General features: G+C 45.1%; 1 protein-coding gene across 26 annotated transcripts in view; it reads right to left on the bottom strand.

Moving 5' to 3' along the window:
- Positions 1-23,755, bottom strand: part of rims2a (regulating synaptic membrane exocytosis 2a) — a 123,185-nt gene that overhangs the window by 44,567 nt on the left and 54,863 nt on the right. For 9 of the 26 annotated variants that reach the window (XM_081714886.1, XM_081714895.1, XM_081714904.1 and 6 more), the window contains 14 exons: positions 18,193-18,386; positions 16,244-16,363; positions 15,173-15,272; positions 14,797-14,920; positions 14,308-14,354; positions 14,013-14,125; positions 12,693-12,740; positions 9,824-9,954; positions 9,515-9,686; positions 8,792-8,945; positions 8,422-8,448; positions 6,808-6,876; positions 3,694-3,832; positions 2,541-2,606 (listed from right to left, as the gene is read on the bottom strand). In XM_081714886.1, coding sequence (XP_081571012.1) covers positions 2,541-2,606; positions 3,694-3,832; positions 6,808-6,876; positions 8,422-8,448; positions 8,792-8,945; positions 9,515-9,686; positions 9,824-9,954; positions 12,693-12,740; positions 14,013-14,125; positions 14,308-14,354; positions 14,797-14,920; positions 15,173-15,272; positions 16,244-16,363; positions 18,193-18,386 — 1,504 coding nt within the window. Of the gene's footprint in view, positions 1-2,540; positions 2,607-3,693; positions 3,833-5,613; positions 6,776-6,807; positions 6,877-8,421; positions 8,449-8,791; positions 8,946-9,514; positions 9,687-9,823; positions 9,955-12,692; positions 12,741-14,012; positions 14,126-14,307; positions 14,355-14,796; positions 14,921-15,172; positions 15,273-16,243; positions 16,364-18,192; positions 18,387-18,576; positions 18,645-23,755 lie in introns of those variants that run through there. The other 17 variants (XM_081714914.1, XM_081714962.1, XM_081714970.1 and 14 more) reach the window with 10 other exon arrangements.

The raw sequence follows: 23,755 nt of genomic DNA, 5'->3' as shown, positions 1-23,755 counted from the left end.
TCCTCTAATTTGTAAAAGAAAAGCCCAAAGTTTGCTTGCACTATGGCCCATTATAACATTATGAAGCAATGCTACACTATGGCACCTCTAATGTCATGGCAGAAATGACCTTCCACTGTCTGTCTCTTGAGAATTTAGCCTTTGCGCTGGGCTTCGAATGAGAGATGAACCTCGAGGCCTTGTTCCCTCATACACCAGTTGCAAAACATGGGGTCACAGAAATAACTGGTATTAGCACGTGATAACCACACAACATTTTTGAAATTCAGTACCTTCAAATCAAGAGAATAGGGAATGGTCTGTTCTAGCCACAGTCACAGTGCTCTATAAAAACCATCAACTGCTTAGAGACTTTGTGTCCGGCCCATAATGAGACATAATGAGAGTTAATGACACAGACCGGCAATGCCACATCGAGGGAAAAAAAATTAAAAATCAAAACTTACAATAAAACCAGAATTATACCTTCACAGTGTTCTTTTTTTCTCTGTATAAAGGTTAGTGATATATCTTTAACTCCCCAGTAAATAAATGTGTATGCTATTGTGTGCGCGCAGGGGGCCTACAGTGCTCAGGCCATCTCTGACAGAAGGCTTTAATGGAACCTCACTTGCACAACTGTAAGCACAGATTCAGAAGCTTGGATATAAATAGCTGCCGTTTGTCTCCCGGAGGCCTACTCTACCTGCTTCTACCAGAGAGGACTTTAACCCCCATCTTTTCCTCTGCCTGTATGTGCACCCCCCCCCCCCCCTCTCTCCTTATCTCCAGAATCCCCTCTCTATACTCCCCAATCCTGAGTCTCTCTTACTCTTTGTTCTGGACTTCGCATTTATCATTTCTTTCTTCGTACCCCCGCCAGAAAGCTACCGTACCTGGTTGCCAGAGAATCACAGGGGTTGGAAATATCGACTGCAGGGCCCGAGTGCACGGAGAGAGCAAGCGCTGATGGTTTCGCTCACCCGCCACCCCGCGTTTTTGATGACACGACAACTTCCGATCATAGGGGTAAAAAAAAACAAAACAGACCCACCTCAGTGTAACTGACTGACAGCCAGATGGCAGCAAACACTGAGACAGAGGGAGAGAAAGAGAAAGAGAAAGAGAGAGAGAGAGAGAGAGAGCAATCTCTCATCTTAAGTCTCAACAGCTTACCCCCAGAACACCTAGTTGGAACGTCTGTATCTTTTACAACCTGCACTATGCTACCCAGACCCCACAGACCACAATGAGAACCAAGGCCATAGATGACGGACGTTGTGTTGTTGGAGCTCCAGCTGTATACCATACCTCTGGTTACCATCTTCGGTATACTACATGACAATATAACTTCCCGATGTTCTGAAGGAAGCGGACCAAAGATATACATTCTGTGTATATAGAGCAGGGTTTATGGGATTCCTATGCCATATGCACAGAATATATGTAAGGCAATGCTGGACGACTTTTCACGCAGACATCTTCAGATGCAGTGTCCTATAGGTTGGGGGACCACGCGGTATAACAGAATCTATAGTAAGCTTGTTCCTCAGGAACCTAACAGGTCCCCTAGGAACTGGTGAAGTACTGTATTTTCCGGTTCCCATCAACAGTCCACACTGTGCTGCACACAGCAGCACAATGAACACATTGTAAATTGAATCATAGGTGTCAACCCAACCCTTTTTTCCTCCCACGGTTTTGGACATATAAGTCTGGGATAAAGGAAGTCGCGCCTAATACGGTTTCACCATAAACTCCGCTCAATCATCATAAACACGTCTGTTTTAGTACGTAGATTCGATGATGTATTCAGTCTGGTGGTGCTGGCAGCATAAACACACTGTGATTTATGGGAAATTTTGTCATTGCACAGACTAAACATACGTGGCCACACGCGAGAAACAAACCAACTGTGTATGACAGATAGATTTGTTATTCAACTTTAGAACTACATTTCCTGTTTCTGGATGATGTAAATTAGTATGATTATTAAATGATATGTTTCACAATAAAGAGACACAAAACAAGATACACTGCTGCTAGCACAAAAGATCCTAAATGATAGAAACATTTTAAGGATACCAGTAATATTTATGCGGTTTGGAAGCTAAACATATAAGGGTTACTGTGTCTTGAGTTGACACCTATGCCAAATGATGTTAAATATGGGAGACAGAGGAGATTCTTGAAATTCCAAATGACATGAAGGAGAAATGAGGTCAAAGCATTCGATGAGTATAACGCAATAGAATGGACTTCAGGCTATACAGTAGCTCACCATTTGGATACACCAAAATATAGGCATAATTATGCATATATTTTTCACGTCACTGATTTTTGTTGGGGTTTCTCAAAGCCTGAGACCCTCCCGGACAAGGACTTTCATGCAAAGCGAGGCTGAAACTGCGTGTTTTCAGACTGCGACTTAAAACACGATTGTGTTAGCACGGAAATTGATGAGTTTGCATTAGACCTCATGAACCTCCAGGCTGGAGGAACCTTGCTGGCCTGGCGGGTGGGGAGACAGGTGGGACAGACACGGGTGGAGTAAGCTCTACCTGAGCTCCTTCTGCTGATGGCTGATGGGCTTGCTGTGTCTGGTTCGAGGTAGGGTGAGGAAATGACTGCAGTCAGATGGAGAGAATGGAGAGAATGGAGAGGAGAAGAGAGGAGAGATGAAATTTGGCAAGAGAAGGGGAAAAGTTCTCTCTCCCACGCTGGGTGAGAGGAGGGTACGGAAGGGCATTGGAACGGTCCACGCCATAACAACATGGTTCAGCAAAGTACGGTGACCAGAAAACAATTCCCCAAAATTCCCACACGCTTGGTTCTGAATGAGAAATTCATGTTGTCCGCAATGAAACTCCAGTGTGATATAATGCTTTATAATGTAATATAACATTATATGGTGGTTATATAAGCATTTACACTGAAATAATGCATTCATTTATATCAACTCGATATAAATTATAAACCTCCCTTTCAGTAACATTTAAGTTGTTTAAAAAATGCAGTTATTCACCAATGTAACACATTTCATAAAAGGAAAAAAGTTATCAGTATCATCACAGTTAGACCAATGACAAGTTAGAACAACGACAGTGATCAGAACAACGACAAGTTCATATCGCATCATCTATATCTAGAAACATACTGCAACCATTTAAAAATGTACATTAGAATGACCTGTGCTTTGTGAAATGATCATTCTAAAACGCTCAGATACATGCTTTTGTATCAGGAAAAAAGTTAACATCCACTAGAATATTTACACAATGACACAATCACATTTTAAGAATCATATCCATATTACTCTATAGGAAACATTTTTCAGTGCTGTCTCTTAAAATCAGTACAAATGTTACAAAGAATTTCAATTAAATGACAAAGGGACAAAGCAGTGTGGAGTTTTAAGTCAAGTCCTAGTGGCAAATGACAAGATAATCTAGGTTTTTGACCTTCACGACAGATTTACTGAAGAATACAGCATTTGTTAGAGGAATACTTCTTCCAAAATGCAACATAACACACGACGGTCCTCACGTGGAACCAGCCTGCATTATCTCATTCAAATAACGCTCCCTGCTTCCCCTGCTTCTGTTCTTTATTAGCCACATTAGCATTTTGGACAGAACATTTCCTTGAAAGATACAAGGCATGCAGGGAAAAGTAAAGAAAAAAATTTGACAGAGAGAGGAGAAGGCACCGTACCTCTGGGGTGGGGGCACGCTAGGCGACCGCGAGCGTGCTCGGTTAATTTCCACTGATCGTGAGCAGTGATTGGACGATAGCACCTGTTCTGGCACTGAGAGGGTGGAGCTCTGAAGGTCCCTTCCATTTTGCCTGTAGTCTGAAGAGTGCACATAAGAAGAAGGATCACTGAACCCTCAACAACCTGAGACAATTATCAACCAAACATGATTAAAGGGACAGTTTGGCTAAACTGTTATCATGACTAAAACTAAGCAAAAGCTACTGACTAATCATGCCAATTTGCGTTTGAGATTGCAAAATTTCTTTCTTAAAATGCAAGCAAATTTTTTTTTGCTGAAATATCTGCACACAGTGTCGATGCATAACTGAAATCTTTATTTTTATATCTTCCTATTGCTATTAGACTTTTGTTACCAAATCCCGACATCCCCACTCCCACGAAGGGGCAGACGTTAATGTAAATGTTAATGTAAATGTGATCCGATCAGTGAAATGGTCTTTGTCCACCCAACAGAAAAGATCTTTCCCAAATCCCAAACCCCAGTAAAGACTGCAAAACAGGCACTCGAGGAGACAGGAAGTTGTTATCTATCCGATGGCAGTGGTGTGTTACCCCTGCTAAGGTAAGGGTCCTGACATGACACTGTTGTCCAGAGAGCACAACACATTAACCAGGCAGGAGTATAAAGGAAATTTTACAAAGAGGTTTTGGGATGTGTGATTGTGTCTGCTTCAGCAGTTGTAATTGCTGTTGTCTAGCTTTGGTTGCCCTTTTTGGTTTTGTCTGAACAGGATCAATCTTTTTTTGTGAAGCTCTCAATTCATACTCAATTCTCAACTCTCAAAATGGCAAAAATGCCTTCACACTCAAATACCATGGCCGGTTTTGGACTAACCTTGGGTGTTGTACTAAGCAAGAATGCTAATATGTCTTAACTGTAAAGCGTCCTTTGGTTTCATGAAAGGCTTTATATAAATATAATTTCTTTCAAAAGAGAAATATCACCAGTTTAAAAACATGTTATTTGGTACTTGAAACTTGAGCTCATTAGTTATGTTTACTTTAGTCTCTACCACACACTGCACTATACACCTAGAGTAATGTATACTGTCTAAACCTTTTGTATATTACTGCATAATTTGTGGCATCTATAGGTAAATACCCCAAATACAGTGTTCTATTGTGGGTAACTCTAATAGTCCAGCAGATAATATACACGGTTAAATAACAGCAGTTGGTTGTGAAGGTAAAAAGCTCCTTGTGAACTAACAGACTGGGGGAAAATCTACAAATCAATACTGAAAGTCTTTACATTGGATCACAGTAGTCAGTTCTAAAAGCTTTCCCTTTATACACACTTGCAGACAAACACACACACACGCACGCACAGACTCACTCCTCCTCTCTCTCTCTCTCTCTCTCTCTCTCTCTCTCTCACACATACATACATACATACACACACAGACACACACACACACTCTCTCTCTCTCTCTCTCTCTCTCTCTCATACACACACACACATAGACTCACTCCCTTCCTCACACATTCACTCTCTCATACACACACACATGCTCAGACTCACACGCTCTTTCTCTCTCTCTCTCACACACGCAGACACACACACACGCAGAGACTCACACACATTCTCCCTCTCGCTCTCTCTCTCGCACGCACGCACACACACACACACACTCTCTCTCACTCTCTCATACACACACACAGACTCACTCCCTTCCTCACACACTCACTCTCTCATACACACACACATGCTCAGACTCACACGCTCTTTCTCCCTCTCTCTCACACACGCAGACACACACACACGCAGAGACTCACACACATTCTCCCTCTCGCTCTCTCTCTCGCACGCACGCACGCACACACACACACACACACGCACACACACACACACGCACAGAGGCCTACGGTGAATGACCTCAGCAGGGCTCAGTGCAGGGACTGCATCACGCAGCACTCCAGGAAACCTGGCGAAGCCAGCAGAGCCGAAAAACCACCACAGCAACTCGGGTGAGAAAAAAAAAGCAGCAATCTATAATTCCTCAGAATGGTAATCATCTCCTGCAGCGAGAAGAAGCGAATCAGCACCTCTGAGTAAGGGGGGGGTGGGAGGAGGGTTGCAAAAACACTGAGCCAACATGAAGGAGAGAAATGCAGAGAAGGAGAGAGCGAGGAAGAGAGAGAGAGAGGGCGCGGGTAGAGTCATAGAAATGAAAAGCGAGACAAGAAGAGCGAAAGGCAGAAAGAGTCAAAGAAAGTGTGTGTGTGTGTGTGTGTGTGTGTGTGTGTGTGTGTGCATACGCGTGCGTGCGTATGTGTGTAAGAGTGAAAGAGCGACAGAGAGGGAGAAGAAGAAGCAAGCTGCATTGCTGTGCATGCACTAAGGAATAAATCAGAATTTTAAAAAGGTGAGTGAGTGGGCGTGTGAGGCGATGGTTCCAGCTTGTGCCCTCTCTCGGGCTGCCTGCAGTAGAAACCAGCTCTCTGACAGCTGAGACTGTGTCTGCGACTGTGGACACGTTCATGGTCAGAAAGAAGCATCGCCCTATAAAAGACTTTTAAAAAGCCACAAGTCCCAGGGCTAAAAACAGATGAGCTATGTCATCAGAGTATTGCTTCTCTGCTTCATATGAAGTGATCAGTAGGAGTTAATTTGACACTGGGGTGTATTCCAGCATAACAGAAACCTGAGAAATTGCATCATTTGTCACTTTGGACTGATATTCTTCTTAAAATGACTAAATACTCATGCTACTAAATAAACTACACGCTCACAGGAGCACCTAAGGGATTGTTTCCTCTCAATTTTACAGTTATGGATCAACACACACACACAAATATGTAATTAGACCTAGCAATCTAGATTATTCTAAAAGACTTTGTTTGTGTTCAATCCTAACATGCTGTTTGACAACCAAAACAAAATATTATTAAAAATAATATAATAATATTAAAAAAGCCCTGTAAGCGCTATGATGTGAACAGGCGCTACATTACACTGGCGCTAGCTGAGTCCCTACAGAAGCATATAGAAGAGTTCCTATAGCAGGTGGCGTGTGCACACCTGAGGATTTATGGATCTTGGCAATTACCTGACACCACGCCCACACCGTCCTCTCCATCATAATCCGAGATCTCGCTGTCGCTGATCCGGTGAGATCCTGCACGAGGGAAAAGCAAACAGGGTTACGGACACTGGAGGGACAGCAGATGGACGCTGGACGCACGCTGGACGGACGCTGAGAAGACTGCCTGGGGCTACAGGTCTGGACTTCCCTGAGTGTAAAGAGAGTGGCAAAGCTCTCTGGTAGCAGAGGCGGGGAACGATTAATCAGTTCATCTGCCTGACGGACCCGTTAGTGATTTAGTGCAGCCGGTTTCTTCAGTAGATGTATTTACGAGCAGACATCACACTGCGGCTGTACAGGCTTCTATCCATAAGCGCGGTTTTCGGATCTGTCGTCTGAGCTGCTCTGCTGGGAAGCGCCGCCGAGATGAATCACCGCCATCGTGTCCACAGCGGCTGCAGGGGTGAGTGAGTTATCTGCAGCTTTAAGGGACGATGCACGTCATGCTGTTTACAGGGAATCAAGCCCATCAATCCCACGCTCCCCTCCCTCTCTGTCTCACCGTCAACTCCGCAACATCTTTATGGAAGACGTTCCAGCACTGTGTGGACAGGGGAACTTTGATCTCCCTCTCCTTTTTCGCTCTGTCCGTTTCGGTCACGAGAAATAAATGAGAGTTGGAGCATTTCTGACCCGGTCCACAGCACTGATGCTTTCAGAGTTGACACGCGGACAGCCGGTGGGGGGGGGGGGTCCCTTGCAGACTGGGAATGGGAGTGTGGGAAAAGGAGGCTCCACAGATATGCTTCGTGGTCCCAAGTTCAAACTCGGTCATCTTAAACCAAAAAGACACTCGAGCGACTACAGGAATGACAGGTGAAAAATGCTCCTTTGTGTCTCTCTTTCTCCCTCTCTCTCCCTCAGCGTCTCGTCTCAGCACTCCCATCTTACATTAGACAGCTCTCTCGCACACACAACAGCAGTCTTTTTCAGATACCACTGACTATGACCAAGATTAAATTAGATACATTTCAGGCAAAATGGCAGACTGAACCCTCCTCCACCCCCACCCACTGAGGGAAAACACACATGGTTATTTTTGAGGATAAAAAAAAATAAATCAGGGGTTAAACAAACAAATAAATAAATAAATAGAAGCATATTTTAAAAACAGAACACCACACAGACAAACACACAGAATGAAAAATACACCAGCCAGAAAACCAGTCAGGGGAACAGTTTTCAAGGATGATGTGACACAAATTTACTATGGACAGCCAGACACTGCAAATTAATAAGATAAAACAACTCGACAAACAAAAACAGCTTTTCACACTGATGTGTTAGCTTGTCAGTTGCATAAAGGTTAGTCTCGAGGGAGCGCAGACAGAACTGCACCGGAGAGAGGAATGCACAGTACTCCTGAGGACAGTCAGAGGGCAATGGAGGAAGGCGTGTGGGAGATGACACAATTTATTTCTTTTTTTGGTTTATTCTTGTTTTTGCATCATTCTTTTTTCTTTCTACAGAAGCAAGAAGGAAGAACTTGGGAGTGAGAGGGGTATCTGGTCGCAGGACATATGGAGGAGTTCATGAACAACCCCCTGGGGGGCAGAGAGGACATGCAGTGGTTTTTACCTGAACTGTACGAATACAGGCCTTGAGCTGCAAAGACAATGAGTTCAAGAGAAACGTCATGCACGGTTTGCCGGCCAACTATTTCACACTGTTCCTCGCTGGGTAAAAGGAGGCCAACTCATCATCACTTGTCATCACAGGCTTCTAGCTTTCATGTGAGTCATGAAAGACTACTGAGAAGGGCTTTGTGACTTTTTATGCACACGCAGGAGTCTTAATCAAGGGAGTGATACCACGCTTAATCTGCGACTGCAGCTGTAGTTCCATCTCCGTTGCGATATGCACTTTACGCGTAACGTGGAAGCCTTAAGTAAGTGTTACGGGCATGGCGTGTGCGTGCGGGGTGAGGTTAGACCGAGGGGAGGCGTACTCTGTAGCCGGCGGGCGGGGACGTCTCCGTGCAGAGCCCTCCGCTGCAGGCAGGGGGAGCTCTTGGGCAGGGGTACGGAGGAGACGTCGTGCGTCTGCAGCTTGTACCAGTGCGGCTCGTCGTCCATCAGCGCCGTCTCCAACTCGATCAGGATCTGGCGGTGGAAACGCACACAAAGCCGTCGTTACTTTTTGTCTCGTGCAAGCCGGCTGCAACAATTAGACCTGCCGCTGGCGGGTTGAATGTGTTCCCTGGCGTTAACGTGTCTTCTTCAACTCTCAGCAAGTCTATTCTCAGTTGGATTGACTGCAACAGAACGAGGAGGGCACTAAACTGTACAGTGCGTTAGCCTCTTCGCACGGCCCTGTTATTGACGTGGCCTTTTCACATCAAGTGCTCGTCAAGTGTAATTCATTGGCGAAATATACTCTGGAGCTACACTCTGAAATCTGTCAAGGACCAAGAATCGTGTTGATTTAAGCACAAACGGTTTAGACAAATGTGCCTGATTGGCCATTCTTTATCTGTTTCTGAGTTAGCCAATCACTAAGTTAGCCAATTACTGAGTTGGCCAATCACTGAGCTAGCCAATCGCTGAGTTAGCCAGTCAGGGGTTGGCGACTACAGTGCTTCGTGGGCTCAACCAAGAGCAGGATAGTGCAAAACTGGGCAGGACACCCGGCCTCGCTGGCAAACCGGAGGCTCCTGAACCGAGGGCCGCACCTCCCCGAGGAACTCGCTCTCCTCCTCACGGACGCGCGCCTGGTCCCATAGCGTCACCTCCAGCATGCGCTCCCGGAACTCCCGCCGGTGAACGGGCGAGTACACGAACGTCTGGTTCCACCTGGGCTCCACAGACTTCTTCACCGTTTTCGTCCGCCGCTTGCTCTTGTCGCTGTGGGAACAGGGGATTGGAACGGCTCCCACGGCTACCCCACAAGGTCAGACACGAAGTCCCGGGGGGCGCTGCTCACAATTGAACCTTTTGCTAACTTGGTCTTTTGGCTCCCTGCAGGCTCGCCGCACCCTTACCTTCTGTCCGGGAGGAAGTAGATTTTCACGTAGGGGTTTCTCGGCCGGCCGTCATCCCGTGACGGTAGGTCCTTAGCCCCCAGGATGGTGACAATGAGCTGATGACCCACTTTATCATACCAGAGTTTGACCTGCGTGGAGAGCAGATGACCTAAGGGAAAGCAGGGATGGGCTGTCCTGTTTAGGGACAGCATGCCATAGAGTGCCTCTGCTATACAGTATTCGTCACGCTGCGTGAAAATGATGGCAGTCTTGCTAAGTGCATTATCAAGAAGACATTTTGTTTTCAATACATAAATTACACTGGATTCTGTCCCATGCAAAAACAAAAAAACAAAAAAAAACAACCCTGTTTTTTTGTGTAGTTTTGCATGCTGAATCCAAATATGTTTTGGGGATTTCTCTATCACTCATAGTATTTGTTTGTTTTTTAAATTGTTCCAGTATACTTGTATGTCATTATGTATAATATGGAAAAGCAGTACTAAGGAAAGTGGATCTCCTCTATGTTGGCAGACTACTGCTGCACACTGAAGAGGGAGGTTCCTCAGGACTGAGAGGTAAAAATCATACACCTGTACATATTAGAAATAAGTCTGTAAAGAATGTAAATGAATAAGTAATATAAAACTATGCATGATAGAAATTCTAAACAGATTCGAATTCAGCATATATAATACTTTAAGGTCCACCTATGTTAGTTTGTGGGACAAAAACGTTTTTTGTTGCCAGTGTTATTACTACTATTATTATTATTATTATTATTATTATTATTATTATTATTATTATTATTATTATTATTATTAAGGCCCAGCCAACAACAAATAGCTGTTTGTTTCTCCTAAATTGCTATCTGTAATATTACATGCACAATATGTAAAATGGTCTGTACATTATAATAAACTATATAAAAGGGGTGGAAATTAAAACTTGCCCCACTACCAGCAAGGCAAACAGGGGCAGAAAACATTTACCCCACTACCAGCAAGGCAAACAGGGGCAGGGAACATTTACCCCACTACCAGCCAGGCAAACAGGGGCAGGGAACATTTACCCCACTACCAGCCAGGCAAACAGGGGCAGGGAACATTTACCCCACTACCAGCAAGGCAAACAGGGGCAGAGCGGGAAACCAAAGGCACAGCGGCAATGTAAGCCCCTCATGCACGTGACTCCCGAGCCCCCTGCTCAGTGAGGCACTGGGCAGCACAGAGACACAGTCACGCAAAGAGAGAACAAAGTGGTCACCACAACAGAAAACACAAACAAACAAACAAAAACAAACAAACAAACAAACAAACAGACCAACAAAAGATGAACACCACCACCGACAGCAACGGCACAGGAGTAGAACCTTCTAGACTTTCGCCCATACTTGCTATCATGGCAAGGAGGGAGTTTGTTTATTTTTTGGTCATTCTTTTTCGGACAGAGCTTAAGCAGACCTCTGTGTAAAGGCGGAAATAAGCAAACAAGCAAAGGTAAGATCCTTTACAAGGGGATTTGGGTAAAAGGAACCTCACTATCATACGTGGGCATCATTTATGCTATTGAAGGCCATTCCGCAATCCCCAAAGCAAACAGACTGCGATTCTGAGACAGACTACACAAACTACACATTAGGGAGGTTTCAGCTAATAAATGGTTTGGAAATTTTTTTTTTTCAATTAATTAATTTATTTATTTATTGTACTACATGGATTGCAGCCCTAATACTGCAGCTAATAACATAATAATGTTTCAATAAAGTGAAATATAACTCACACTGGCAATGGCAGTCAGATAGCATGCTGTTTGAGTATGCTAATTGGCCCCAAAAGAAACCTTAAGCGAATTCCATCTCTGGGCTTGTTATTGCCATCAGTGAACCACTGGGACAGTGTTCTTGCAGTTACCATGATAGTTAGGACACTATAATTGGCAGGCAAGTAACAGTGTAACTGAGAAAAGCCAGATATGAAAACTCCCGGGCATTTCACACACGGGGTGTTCATAACATCCTGACACTGATGGCATTGTTGCTGAACAAGCCACATGACGTCCAGAGGCAAGAGAAAACGAAAAGCAGAACCCGTTTAGTCCGGAAACGATCGGACACTGTGCGTTCGTCATGTTTGGGAAATATAGAGTCAATTTAAGGGACCGTAGGTTTGAAATGCAACACCCGCCTTCCACAGGTGTCACCAAAGGGCGTACTGTTTAAACAAATGTTTAAACAAAACTATCCCGAGATTATTCTGCCATTGGGATGGTTTTCTTCGGAATTAACAAAACACCAGACCCTCAAATGAGCCACTGTGCCACCCCCAGTTCCGCAGAGGAACGGAATCTGTCAGCGCTCAATCTGAAAGGCAGTTTCAGGTTACACGGAAAAAACGGAATCAAATTTGTTTGTCCCTGCAAACTCTGCACCACTGCAACATTTAAAGAGACACAGTCCTTCACTGTCCGGTACAGCGTGACAGAGTTCTGCCAGAATTCTGAAACGATTGTTCCAGTATTTTGCACACGTAATTGCGGTATGGATACGGCATTGGAAAATGATGCTTGACTGTGCCGTGTTGGGCAACAGTTGTGTCTCTTCAAATATTCCCGTTCTGATTCCATCATGCAGGTGACTGGAGATGTCTTGCAAAACCATACAAACCCGCTGGAAAACGAGTTAACGAGAGTTGCGACGGCAACGATGGCGATTAAAACGATTAAAAAAAACAAAAAAACAACATTGTATATCGCACACAAGCAAACAGAATTAAAGAGGAGATGCAGCCATTTCGTTGCTGTGCATATTCACTTGAAGCAGAAGGATAAAAAGGGGGGTAGGAAAGGGGTAGAAAGGAAGTCTTTCTGGTAAGACAGTGACCATTACCTGAACCCTAGGGTTAAAAGGCTCGATTCTCCTACTAAGGCTTTGGCTCTGGGTAAGCAAAATGAATGACAAAACAAACAAACACAAGACGAACAAAACAAAAGAACAATGCAATAAAGCTAAAAACCCAAAGGGACACCAGCAATGTTAAGGGAGGGCAGAGAGAGATTCAGTCGAAATGCTGGGGGTTGTTCCCAACACCGGGTGTGTGTCTTCCAGACATAAATGTCATAGCCTTTCCTTAGAGGCCATCTTGTTCTCAAACTAATCACAAAAGATAACAATAGTGACTTTGGCCGGACAAACACAAGCAATCAGTCTCATTTTGCTGTTGTCTTTTGTTCTGTCAAGTTTGCATGTGTGACTGTTATGTTGGAAAAGGCGCTTTGTAAATAGCCTCTCTTGTTCCACTGTTCCAATAAATCCTCTTCTTTCAGGATTAAACCTGTCTGCGATTGGCTGGATAAGTGACATGGCTCTCATTGGGCCAATGGCCGCTGCGGAATCTCAAAGAGCGCAAGCATTTAAACTGAATCTCCACCCCAGCAAACAACAAATGCATAGAAATACACCAAATTATGCTCTTCACCTTCACCACACACACGCACACGCACACGCACACGCACACGCACACGCACACACATCCCCCTACAAACACATCTCACAGTGTTAAAAACTACAGCCTTAAAACCTACAGTGTCTGAGAAGAAACACAGGAGGCTGTGGTCAAGTCCTTACTCAGGACCTGGACAGAAATTCTCCTGCCTGCCGCCACTCTTCCGCGGAAGCCGAACGGCATTTAATTCTCAAGCATGCAGCCCTTTAAAACCTTACACCGGCGCTTCTTGTATCCGACAGCCTCTGGCCGGCCTACTCGCACAGCGAGGGGAACACGATCAGGGCCCAGCGTAGTCCGGCCTGGCACACGGCCAGGAACTCGTGTCTGTTTGGGTTGGTTTGTCATGCGAGCGCATGCCAGCCTCTTCACCAGGCCACAGGAACGCAAGCGTGGTGGCTGGTTACCTCAGCTACAGTGGCACCACACACGGTAGGTTGGAGATCTAAATAAAACCTCTTATGGTGGCTTTTTCAGCTGATGCATCCCACTGTTCTGTCGGTTTCTTAATTATCAAAGTGACTGAGTAAGTTAAAGTGTTAAAGTGACATGCTAACCTATAGCATTTAATATGTCACAGCAATCTTTGAGTATGCCCAAAATGTACACTTTTTTAGAAAGTCAGATATATCAAAAGTCTCTTAAAATAAACACCATCTTTTTTCCCTATTGACACTGTGCAAAAGCCCGGTGTGGGAACTCACTGAGAGCTGGCCAGATAAATACTGGGGTGCGTCTCGCAGCATTCCGGGGCTCATGGGAGATGTGATGGATATAGATGGCCGTTCCATCTTCTGAGACTCAAACGAACTGGAACCTTCAGGAGGGAATTAATGGGTGGGCAGAAATTGATTAAGGTGTAACACACGTTTTTATGTCCCACCATATTCTGCCTCTCCAGGAACTGGGTTATATGCATCATAGATGCGTTTTTTGTTTTTGTTTTTTTAAATTCACCAAAGTGCAATGCCCCAGTCCAGCCACATGGTGGCGACTCACTTGATTCCAGCTGCGTGTGTGCGCTGTCTGGTATCCTGGGGATATCTCTGCAATGAGAGGCGAGTAGGTAGGGGAGAGAGAGAGAAATGGAGAGAGAGTCAAATCAATAGAGGCTAAAATAGAGAGCAGGAGCTTTTAATGTTCCTAAGCACCACATTAGTCTTTCTTACGGTTGGAACTGAAAACAGTTTGGTTCGCTAGCATGCATTGCACACATTCCGGATTTGGATGCAGGGAGCTGATCCCACATCAGAACTTGGGCGGGAGCTTTTGTCAGCTCCATGTGTAGTGCAGAGTCAGGCCCTTGCACGGACACACCGAGGTGAGGAGCCTTCGCCGAACACGCGAGTGTGGCACGGCAAGAGCAGAACTCGCTCAGGGCTACATTCACATTCAGACAGGTCCTGGCACACAGGTGGAACTACTCAGGATATGAGAGAGCTCGGGCAGACGGGCAGAGGGCAGTGCCCGCCACATGGAGGCTCTTACCCGATAGGTCGGGAGACAACCAGCTCCACCTGAGGCTCTGGCTTGGATTCTAAAATGATATTGTAAACTTCTTTAAATGTGGCTCCTTGTAAGTTCCTCCCGTTCCACTCCAAGACCTGATCACCTATGACAAACCACAGGAAACGTTGCTTGCACCTTTAAAAAGATTACAGTATGATTAACAGGCACGTTATTCAATATTAAAGATACATGTGAGTTTACACTAATTAAGTCTTGACCATCACACTTACTAAACACAGAGTGATTGGCTAGAGGAAGATGTTGGAACAAAGCTGCTCCTCCTATACATTTCATGAAGGTGATGAAAACACAACAGATCATAATCTAAATAATTTTTGATAATAAAGAGGGGTACCTGGCCTGAGGTGTCCGACAGTGTCCGCTAAACTTCCCTTCCTTACTTTGGTAATGAACGCACAAAGTTTGCCGGACTCTGTCATCTTCCCCCCGACCACCTGTCCGAGACACAGCTGCGAGTTCATAGGCCGCCCAAGATCAAATCACTTACTTTATTACTTTAAATAGTATCAGAGATAAAGACTTATAAAAAAAAAAAAAAAATCAAATATAGTGCTAGAGAAACCCAACCACCCTTTCCAGGCTTTTTGTAACTTATTTTATGGAGGAGCTGTCCATGGTGCTGAAGGTCCGGACTGCTGGAAAAAGGCCCAGAGGTCTGTACTGCACACCCCACGAGCCCATTTCCCTTCTCAGAACATCATACAAAATAAAATTTGCACTAATGGTGGCCCAATGCAAACGTACAAAAGGAGATTATAGGGCCCTCTCCCGGAGGGAAATGGGTTTATGTAACGTGAGGCACAGAACTGCAGGGGAGTGAGTCTGCGTGTGTGTGTGTGTGTGTGTGTGTGTGTGTGTGCGTGCGTGTGTGTGCATGTGTGTGTGTGTGTGCAGGAAGCCCTGTGTTTGATCAGTAAGTCACTGCCTTGGACAGCTAACGCTCACAGCAGTGCTGGGATAACATGCACTCAGCCACTCAGGAAGTTCACTCCGTCAGGAGCAAGCAGGCCATCTCCCACACTGCATCACTCCACAGCCAACCAGGCCTTTTACCCAACCGGCCTCTCTTCCACCAAGGTGCCACACACACACACCAAGAGAGTGGGGCAGAGCCCACGTTCTCTCACACTCACGTGTTTACCAAGCCGAGAGCACATTTTCCCCTGTGAGCATCACATAATAAAGGTTTGCAAGAGATATCAAACAGTATCAAATGGAAAAGGCTATTAAAACAACACTGCATCAAAGAGGTATATTATACCACAGTGTAAACAAACATTTTTAACCTGCACTGTTGAAGCAGTTGGTACAAATTTTTAAATGATTAGTGAATCCCACTAACAGTCAGTAAAACCACAAAGTGACCATCGTGTTCGCGGCCAATGCGGGACTCCATGGGACTCACCTTCAAGCCCAGGAGGGCTCCAGAGTCCCGCGGGATGCTGCCATCCTTTAGCCGCTTGTTGAGCAGGATCCGGCCAATCAGGCGCTCGCCATCCTTGGATGGTTGCCACGTGACGGGGTGCTGGCAGGTCAAAGGTGAAGGGGAAAAGAAAACAACACCCTGTGCTTTACATCTCAGTCTTGAGGTACAGGCTTTATTATGAAATCTAGCGAGGAAGACTATTGGGGGGGGGAGTGGTGGGGGGAAGCAGCGCATACGGGTGATCACATGAACTCAGCCAATCAGTGAACAGCTGAAAACACGGGGGATGTGCCAAGTCATGCAGTGTTTCTCAACCATGTGCTCAGACTCCACCAGAAAGGCCATGTTTGCTCTGTACCCGGTCTCAGGGCATTCGTGCCAGGAAGGAAGTGTTCTTAATGGATCAGTTCAGGTACATCCGGAGGAGGCGCAGAGCAAAAATGTGGACCATCTGGTGGGTGCCAAGAAGCAGGCTGAGAGACACAAATGTAACGCACAGGGTTTATCCTCCATCGTTTATCGCAGTATATGCCACGTCAGTTCCCTACACTAATGAAACAATCTTAAAATGAGTCTGATAACTATCGGTTATCCATGGAATAAATCTCGTTAGACAAAAATCCTAAACGTCTTGAACTTTACTGTTCCATCGTTTATTACTGGATTGGTCCAGTTTGTGTGATCATGTGATCACTTTGGCGGTGAGTAGCATGCAACCCCACCTGTGCACCTACCACCCTGCACCCAACCCAGACAGCCCCCCCAGCAACAAGCACATCCCCCCACCCATAAACCCAGCACATGAAGCTCAAACAAGACTCACAAAGTCAGAAACATGAGAAGATGGGAAAATATGGAGTCATGGTGATCAAGATGGACAGCAAAAGACTCCCAACCCAGTGCAAAAGAACAACAAAAAACCAGCAATATGAGGTACAATCACACGATAACAATAACCAGTCAAAAAACATATATAACAGTGAAAGGGAAAAAATAAATGCATAATTCATTTGTCGCCAAACCCTTCTCCCTCTCCCACCCTTTATGCGGTGTATGTGCTCGGGTGTATCGTGCACCGTGGCGGCCCGGCCGTGGCGGGGTTGGCTGAGGCAGGGTGTGGGGGTGTAGCACAGAGGGACAGCGGCCTATAGGACGGGCCGACTTGCCGTGACTTGCTGCAAGCGAGCAGGGTCACCAGACAACAGCAGCACATAAAAAAGTGAGAGAACGCTAGGAAGGCATGCACCGCAAGCCCCCCGCGCTCCCCGAGGGACGATACAGATGTGGGGGGATCATGGCAGGCTCTAGCTCAGTACCCACTCTGCCACATAACCAGATGTAGGTGGGAAGCGAACAACCAGAAAGCAGGCAAGAGATCCGTCCAACCCCCACCCTTACCCCACACCACCCCCCCACCCCCGCACATACACGGCAACACCCCTGACGGAAGACAGAAAAATGTAAGAAAAGCCACAAAATTAGAACAGAATCAATAATAATAAAAAAAAAGTCATTAAAAAAACCCTGAAAATTCTTTAACTCAACATCCTTGACACAAATTGAAATCTCACCTATCAATGACTACGTTACTTATGGCGTTTTTTATTTTAAATACTGAATTAAAATGCATTTGAAATTGTCCTTTATAGGCTGGTGCCCTTTTAAAAAAAAGTTTAAAAGACTTTAAAAATCAAATCGTCTTCTAAATAACAAAATCCACATAGACCATCAGGTTTATGGATCCTTCTGTTTGTACTGTAATAATTCACCAAAAAATAAAAACAAAAACATCAAATAAACAAAAGCCTAAAGTCAAAGCAAACAAAAGGAAGACGAAACACAGCAAAACAAATAAACAAAACTAAGAGGGAGAGAGAGAGAGAGAAAGAGAGTGGAAGAGAGAGTCAGGCTGAAACAGGTCCTGGTACCTTCTCACTATGGCTATGGTCCTCGTTTAGGGTGGTGCTACTGCATGTGTCAACGCCCGAGTCTTTAACCTGCGGCTCACACCAATCAGCATCCTCCTCCAAGGAGCGGCCTGAAAAGCGCACCGTTTTCTTTTGGCCCTCTGATAAGATGTGTGCCTGCTCAAATGTGTCTCTTTTTCCCCTTTGACTGTTCCCTACAGGCATGGGATATAAAAATAAAAAAAAAACAGAACAAAAAGAAAGAAAGAAAGAAAAAAAAGACATGCAAAGATGAAAATAAATGAAAGGAAATCATGAAATGACAAGAGACTGTGAGAGAGAGAGAGAGAGAGAGAGAGAGAGAGAGAGGGAGAGGGAGGAAGAGTAGGACTCCACATGTCTCACCAAAGACATAAAGGAGGTATCACTGCTATGCCACGTTGCATGGTCCCACCAGTGGCCATCTATATCTCCTGTGAGTTTCCCCAAACACACACGCACGCGCGCACACACGCACACACACACACACACACACACACCAGAGGGCACCAGCACAGAGCACAATGCAATGAATGAGGGAAAAAGAAGTTCAAGGGAACAGAATGGGATACACATGATCACGAAATCACACCAGTATTGCATTCACACCCAGCCATACACTCCCTCGCCCTGACAAACACACACACACACACACACACAAAGCAGCGTGCACACATACGCATACACACAAACACACACACACACACACACACACACAAAGCAGCGTGCACACACACACACACACACACACACACACACAAAGCAGCATGCACACATACGCATACACACAAACACACGCACACACACACACACACACACACACACACACACAAAGCAGCGTGCACACACACACACACACACACACACGCACACACACACACACACACACACACAAAGCAGCGTGCACACACACACGCACACACACACACACACACGCGCACACAAAGCAGCGTGCACACATACGCATACACACAAACACACGCACACACACACACACACACACACACACACACACAAAGCAGCATGCACACATACGCATACACACAAACACACACACACACAAAGCAGCGTGCACACATACGCATACACACAAACACACGCACACACACACACACACACACACACACACACACAAAGCAGCGTGCACACATACGCATACACACAAACACACGCACACACACACACACACACACACACACACACACACACACAAAGCAGCGTGCACACATACGCATACACACAAACACACACAAATACACGCACGCACACACGCGCAAAGCAGCGTGCACACATACGCATACACACAAACACACGCACACACGCGCAAAGCAGCGTGCACACATACGCATACACACAAACACACGCACGCATACACGCGCACGAAGAAGGTGCCATTTGACTTGGCACAGAATATTCGTAGACCCGTAATTCAGTGTTAAATGGGGTGATGCAATATCCCATGAGCTCACACGGCCATGGGGAAACAGCAGACGTAAGAATGGGCCCCCAGTAATGAGAACATTTCAATTAAACACTCAGCCTGAGGCATCCTGGCTCAGTTGTTTCACAAAAAAAGAAAACGAAAACTAAATGAGAACTAAATGAGACAAAGGGTTTGCACAGCTCACCAACAAAATCCGACACTGCAAAATCTCCAGTGCTGAATTAACTCTTAGTGTTAGTGTTACCACTTTCATCTGTGCCAGCTGATATTACCCTTACAATGTTACTGTTCATCTGTGGCAACTGAGATTACTCTTACAACATTACTGTGTTCATCTGTGCCAACTGAGATTACTCTTACAGCGTTACTGTGTTCATCTGTGCCAACTGAGATTACTCTTACAACGTTACTGTGTTCATCTGTGCCAACTGAGATTACTCTTACAGCGTTACTGTGTTCATCTGTGCCAACTGAGATTACTCTTACAGCGTTACTGTGTTCATCTGTGCCAACTGAGATTACTCTTACAGCGTTACTGTGTTCATCTGTGCCAACTGAGATTACTCTTACAGCGTTACTGTGTTCATCTGTGCCAACTGAGATTACTCTTACAGCGTTACTGTGTTCATCTGTGCCAACTGAGATTACTCTTACAGCGTTACTGTGTTCATCTGTGCCAGATGAGATTACTCTTACAGCGTTACTGTGTTCATCTGTGCCAACTGGTCTTAAATGAAACACTATGTGTGTATCTGGCAAAAGGAATTTTTCCATATTTAAAGGGGCGGTTGCTAATAATTCGTTTAAACAGCAAAAGAAATTTTGCAAGCTGGTCCAGCCAGACTCCAACCTAAAGCACTTCAGGCCATCTTACAAAGCCTGCTCTGCTGAGTGAGCGGGGCTTCCCTAGAGCAGTACCCAGCCCGCCTAGTGACAAGGCCTTACTGGGAGCCACGGCCAAAAGATCCCAGTGCCGTTAAACAGCGTGGAAATTTGTGGGATTAAGATGCAGTAACAACTGCCTAACACAGTATAAAAGGCATTACGAGCACTATGAAGTAACCCTAGTTTGAAATTAAGTGAAAATAAGTGAAAACAAAATGAAACAAAAATGAAAAATGAAATTTATTATGAATTAAAAGACAGAATTGCATTATATATGAACGTTATTGTGCTACTTGTTAATCTGAACACTTCTGTTCGTCGTGCTGTTAATGGATGCCCTCTAGGACCCGCGTTAGCATCAAACAGGTTTGCTCACTTTGCTGGGGGCCTCAGTGTGTTTAACTGTTCTGCCATCACCACAGCCAAACAACTTTCAAGGTAAAGACAGGTTTGGAATTTGAGGTGCGTCTGTGGTCACACTCTCCAAACAAGGTGAAGGTTTAATGTTATTTTATAAACGTCATCCGCTGTATTCATTTACCATTTTGTATATGCATTAACCAACTCTGGCTTGGGTGCATAAAGCTAGTTGTTACTTAGCAACGCACGGCGATACAGTTTTGGTGTGAAAAACCCATAGTGTTATTACAAATATTAGCACGATTAGAACACTTCTCAGACTGTGAAGTTGGAACTAACTCTTGTATAATGCAATTTAATGGTCAATATTTCGATTTATTTGAATAAATATTACTAAAAAATATATATACAACAGTTAGTTCTGACCAAGAAATTTGATTGGAACAGAGACATTCCACGGGACTTTGAACTGCACATGTATTGCTGCACTTTACAGGTACTTTCTATTAACCGTTAATTACATTATTTTTCTTTGATCAGAAACTTTGCTGTTAACTCACTGGAATCACACATGCCACTGTAAACTCTTATTTCACTGGTAAGTGGCAACATACAGATAAATGTACTTGATACAAAGTAGCTTGCCTGCAGTACCGTACACTAAAGTAGCAAGCTAGCATGGAGGAAAACGTTTATGTGCTGCCGGGCAACAGTCCAGCCCCAGTCCAGTTGCGGAACTTTTTTCTGTTGGCGGATCTGAATAAATAATTAAATAAACAAACAAATCATAATCTGCTGTTGCTTATTATTATTAACTAACTAATCAATGATGCTTGAACTGTTGTATAAATGCGATATCAGAACGGAGGTTGTGCTGCTAAACCGAATCATCTCTGGCTGAACCACAGCCGTTCTGATATTCACTATAACCGCACTCCTCTCTCAGCCCACGTTTCCAAACTGCAACTCAAAACGAAAAAAATCAAATTGTATAAGAGTATGGCTGACAATGAAGTAATGTCGGGTAACGATTTGGAGTGGAGCTGCTACGACCACGGAGCCTCCAGCCTCGAAGCGCCACTGCCAGGCCTCTGTGCTCAGAGCTCAGAGATGAACGAACGTACGACTAACAGACACCAGACTAAGACAAGAGCAGCCTGAAATGTTTGTCCTGCACCCATAATCACTTTCCGACTGTGACCAATGTGGAGCAGTTTGACGCCTGACTAGATCTAGATGACACAATGCCATATTATTACTGCAATATTAACTTTGATACAGAACGTTTTAACACGGACATGATTTTAAGGCATATTCTCAAACTGTCAACAACCTCATTCACTGAAACAGGTTTCATTAAGAAATTACTGTCCAGAGCACTTCCTGGGCTTTCTTTTTCTGCATTTTCCTGAAACGTTGATGAAGCCTCACTGGCAGATTAAAAAGTAAAAGGTTTGTCAGCGCTTAGTAGTGGGGTTTTGGGGCCCCTCTCTTGCTTCACTTAAACTCTCTCTCTCTCTCTCCCTCCCCCCTCATTTGCACTTCCTCTCTCCCCTTAATCATTTGCTCCATTTCTCTTTTTCCTCTTCAACTTTCTCTTTCAATCTTGCCACTCTCTCTCTCACTTTTTCTGCCTCTTTCCCTTTCTCTCTTTCCTTCACTCTTTGCTTCAACCTGTCTTCCCCTCCCCCTTACTCTCTCTCGCCCCCTCTCTGCCAAAGGCTGAACTGCTGAATCAGGCGTGCGCACAGGTCTGGGGCTACACACTCCAGGCTCTCCATCACCCTGACAACTCAATAAAAACCCAGTGTAAACTATTAATTGGATCATTAATTATTGACACTGTTTTTACTATGAGCGGGGGGAGGGGCAGAGTGGCAGGGGGTGGAGAAGCGAACGAAACGTTGTGTGCTTTCATAAAACGAGCATCGATACAGAGGTCTCAAAGGCAGGGCAGAAGATAACTTTGCCTATAACAATGCCTGGACTCTACTTTACACCTCGACCCCCTTTGGCCCAAGCAAGTCAGCATGAAATGCAGTGCGAGCCAAGTGCATTGTGGGCTGTCTAGATCTGTGACCCTGACACGTAGCCGAGTCCAAACTTACTGACAAGCTTTGACCTCTGTGGTCCTGACCTGCAGTAAGCAGGCCCAGTGCAGGCTCACGATCTGGGACTGTATGGCAGAATATCAAAATAAGGACATCGACTAACCTTGCAATATGAATTCTTCTCTTTCTTGCTCTATCTATCAGCACATATGACGTTTGCCAAGTGTAACAGCTCACAGCAAACGAATGAAAGCACTTTATTGTAAAAACTCATTCAACTTCCATGTGCCATGATGTAAAACTAGGAATGCACTACATGAAAGCTAAAGCTATCCCATGACGCCAGCTAAAACTAAAGCTATCCCGTGACCCCAGCTGAAGCTAAAGTTATCCCGCAACCCCTGCTAAAGCTAAAGCTATCCCGTGTCGGGAACGGCTTCATTCTCAGTCCTGTATCCCTGCTGCAGCACGCAGGATAGGGGGCACTATCCTGTCTGAAGAGTCGTCCTCCGTCAGCTGGCCTTCAGGGGAGCATGAAGGTCCACTGAACTGATGGCTGGGCGTCTGTTAGACCTGGAAACCTCCAGCATCAGCGAGGAGGAGCCACGCTGGAATGCTTATGTAAGGAGAGATGACCGGGTCTCTGTCTGAGTCTCCACACCGATGGAAAAGCTAGGACAGAGAAACTCTCAAGGATAGTCTGTCTTCTAAAGGTTTTTGAAATACTTGCTATACACTTGGGAGGCATCGACAAACGCTTTCTGAACTCCGATTCATTTGGTGTCCGTGATATGTATAAAAGTCA

The sequence above is a fragment of the Electrophorus electricus genome, chromosome 1, assembly GCF_041902795.1.
Source record: "Electrophorus electricus isolate QZ-2024a chromosome 1, ASM4190279v1, whole genome shotgun sequence".
NCBI classification, from domain to species: domain Eukaryota; kingdom Metazoa; phylum Chordata; class Actinopteri; order Gymnotiformes; family Gymnotidae; genus Electrophorus; species Electrophorus electricus.
Note: the sequence above shows the minus strand (reverse complement) of the source record. Positions and strands in the feature narration are given on the sequence as shown.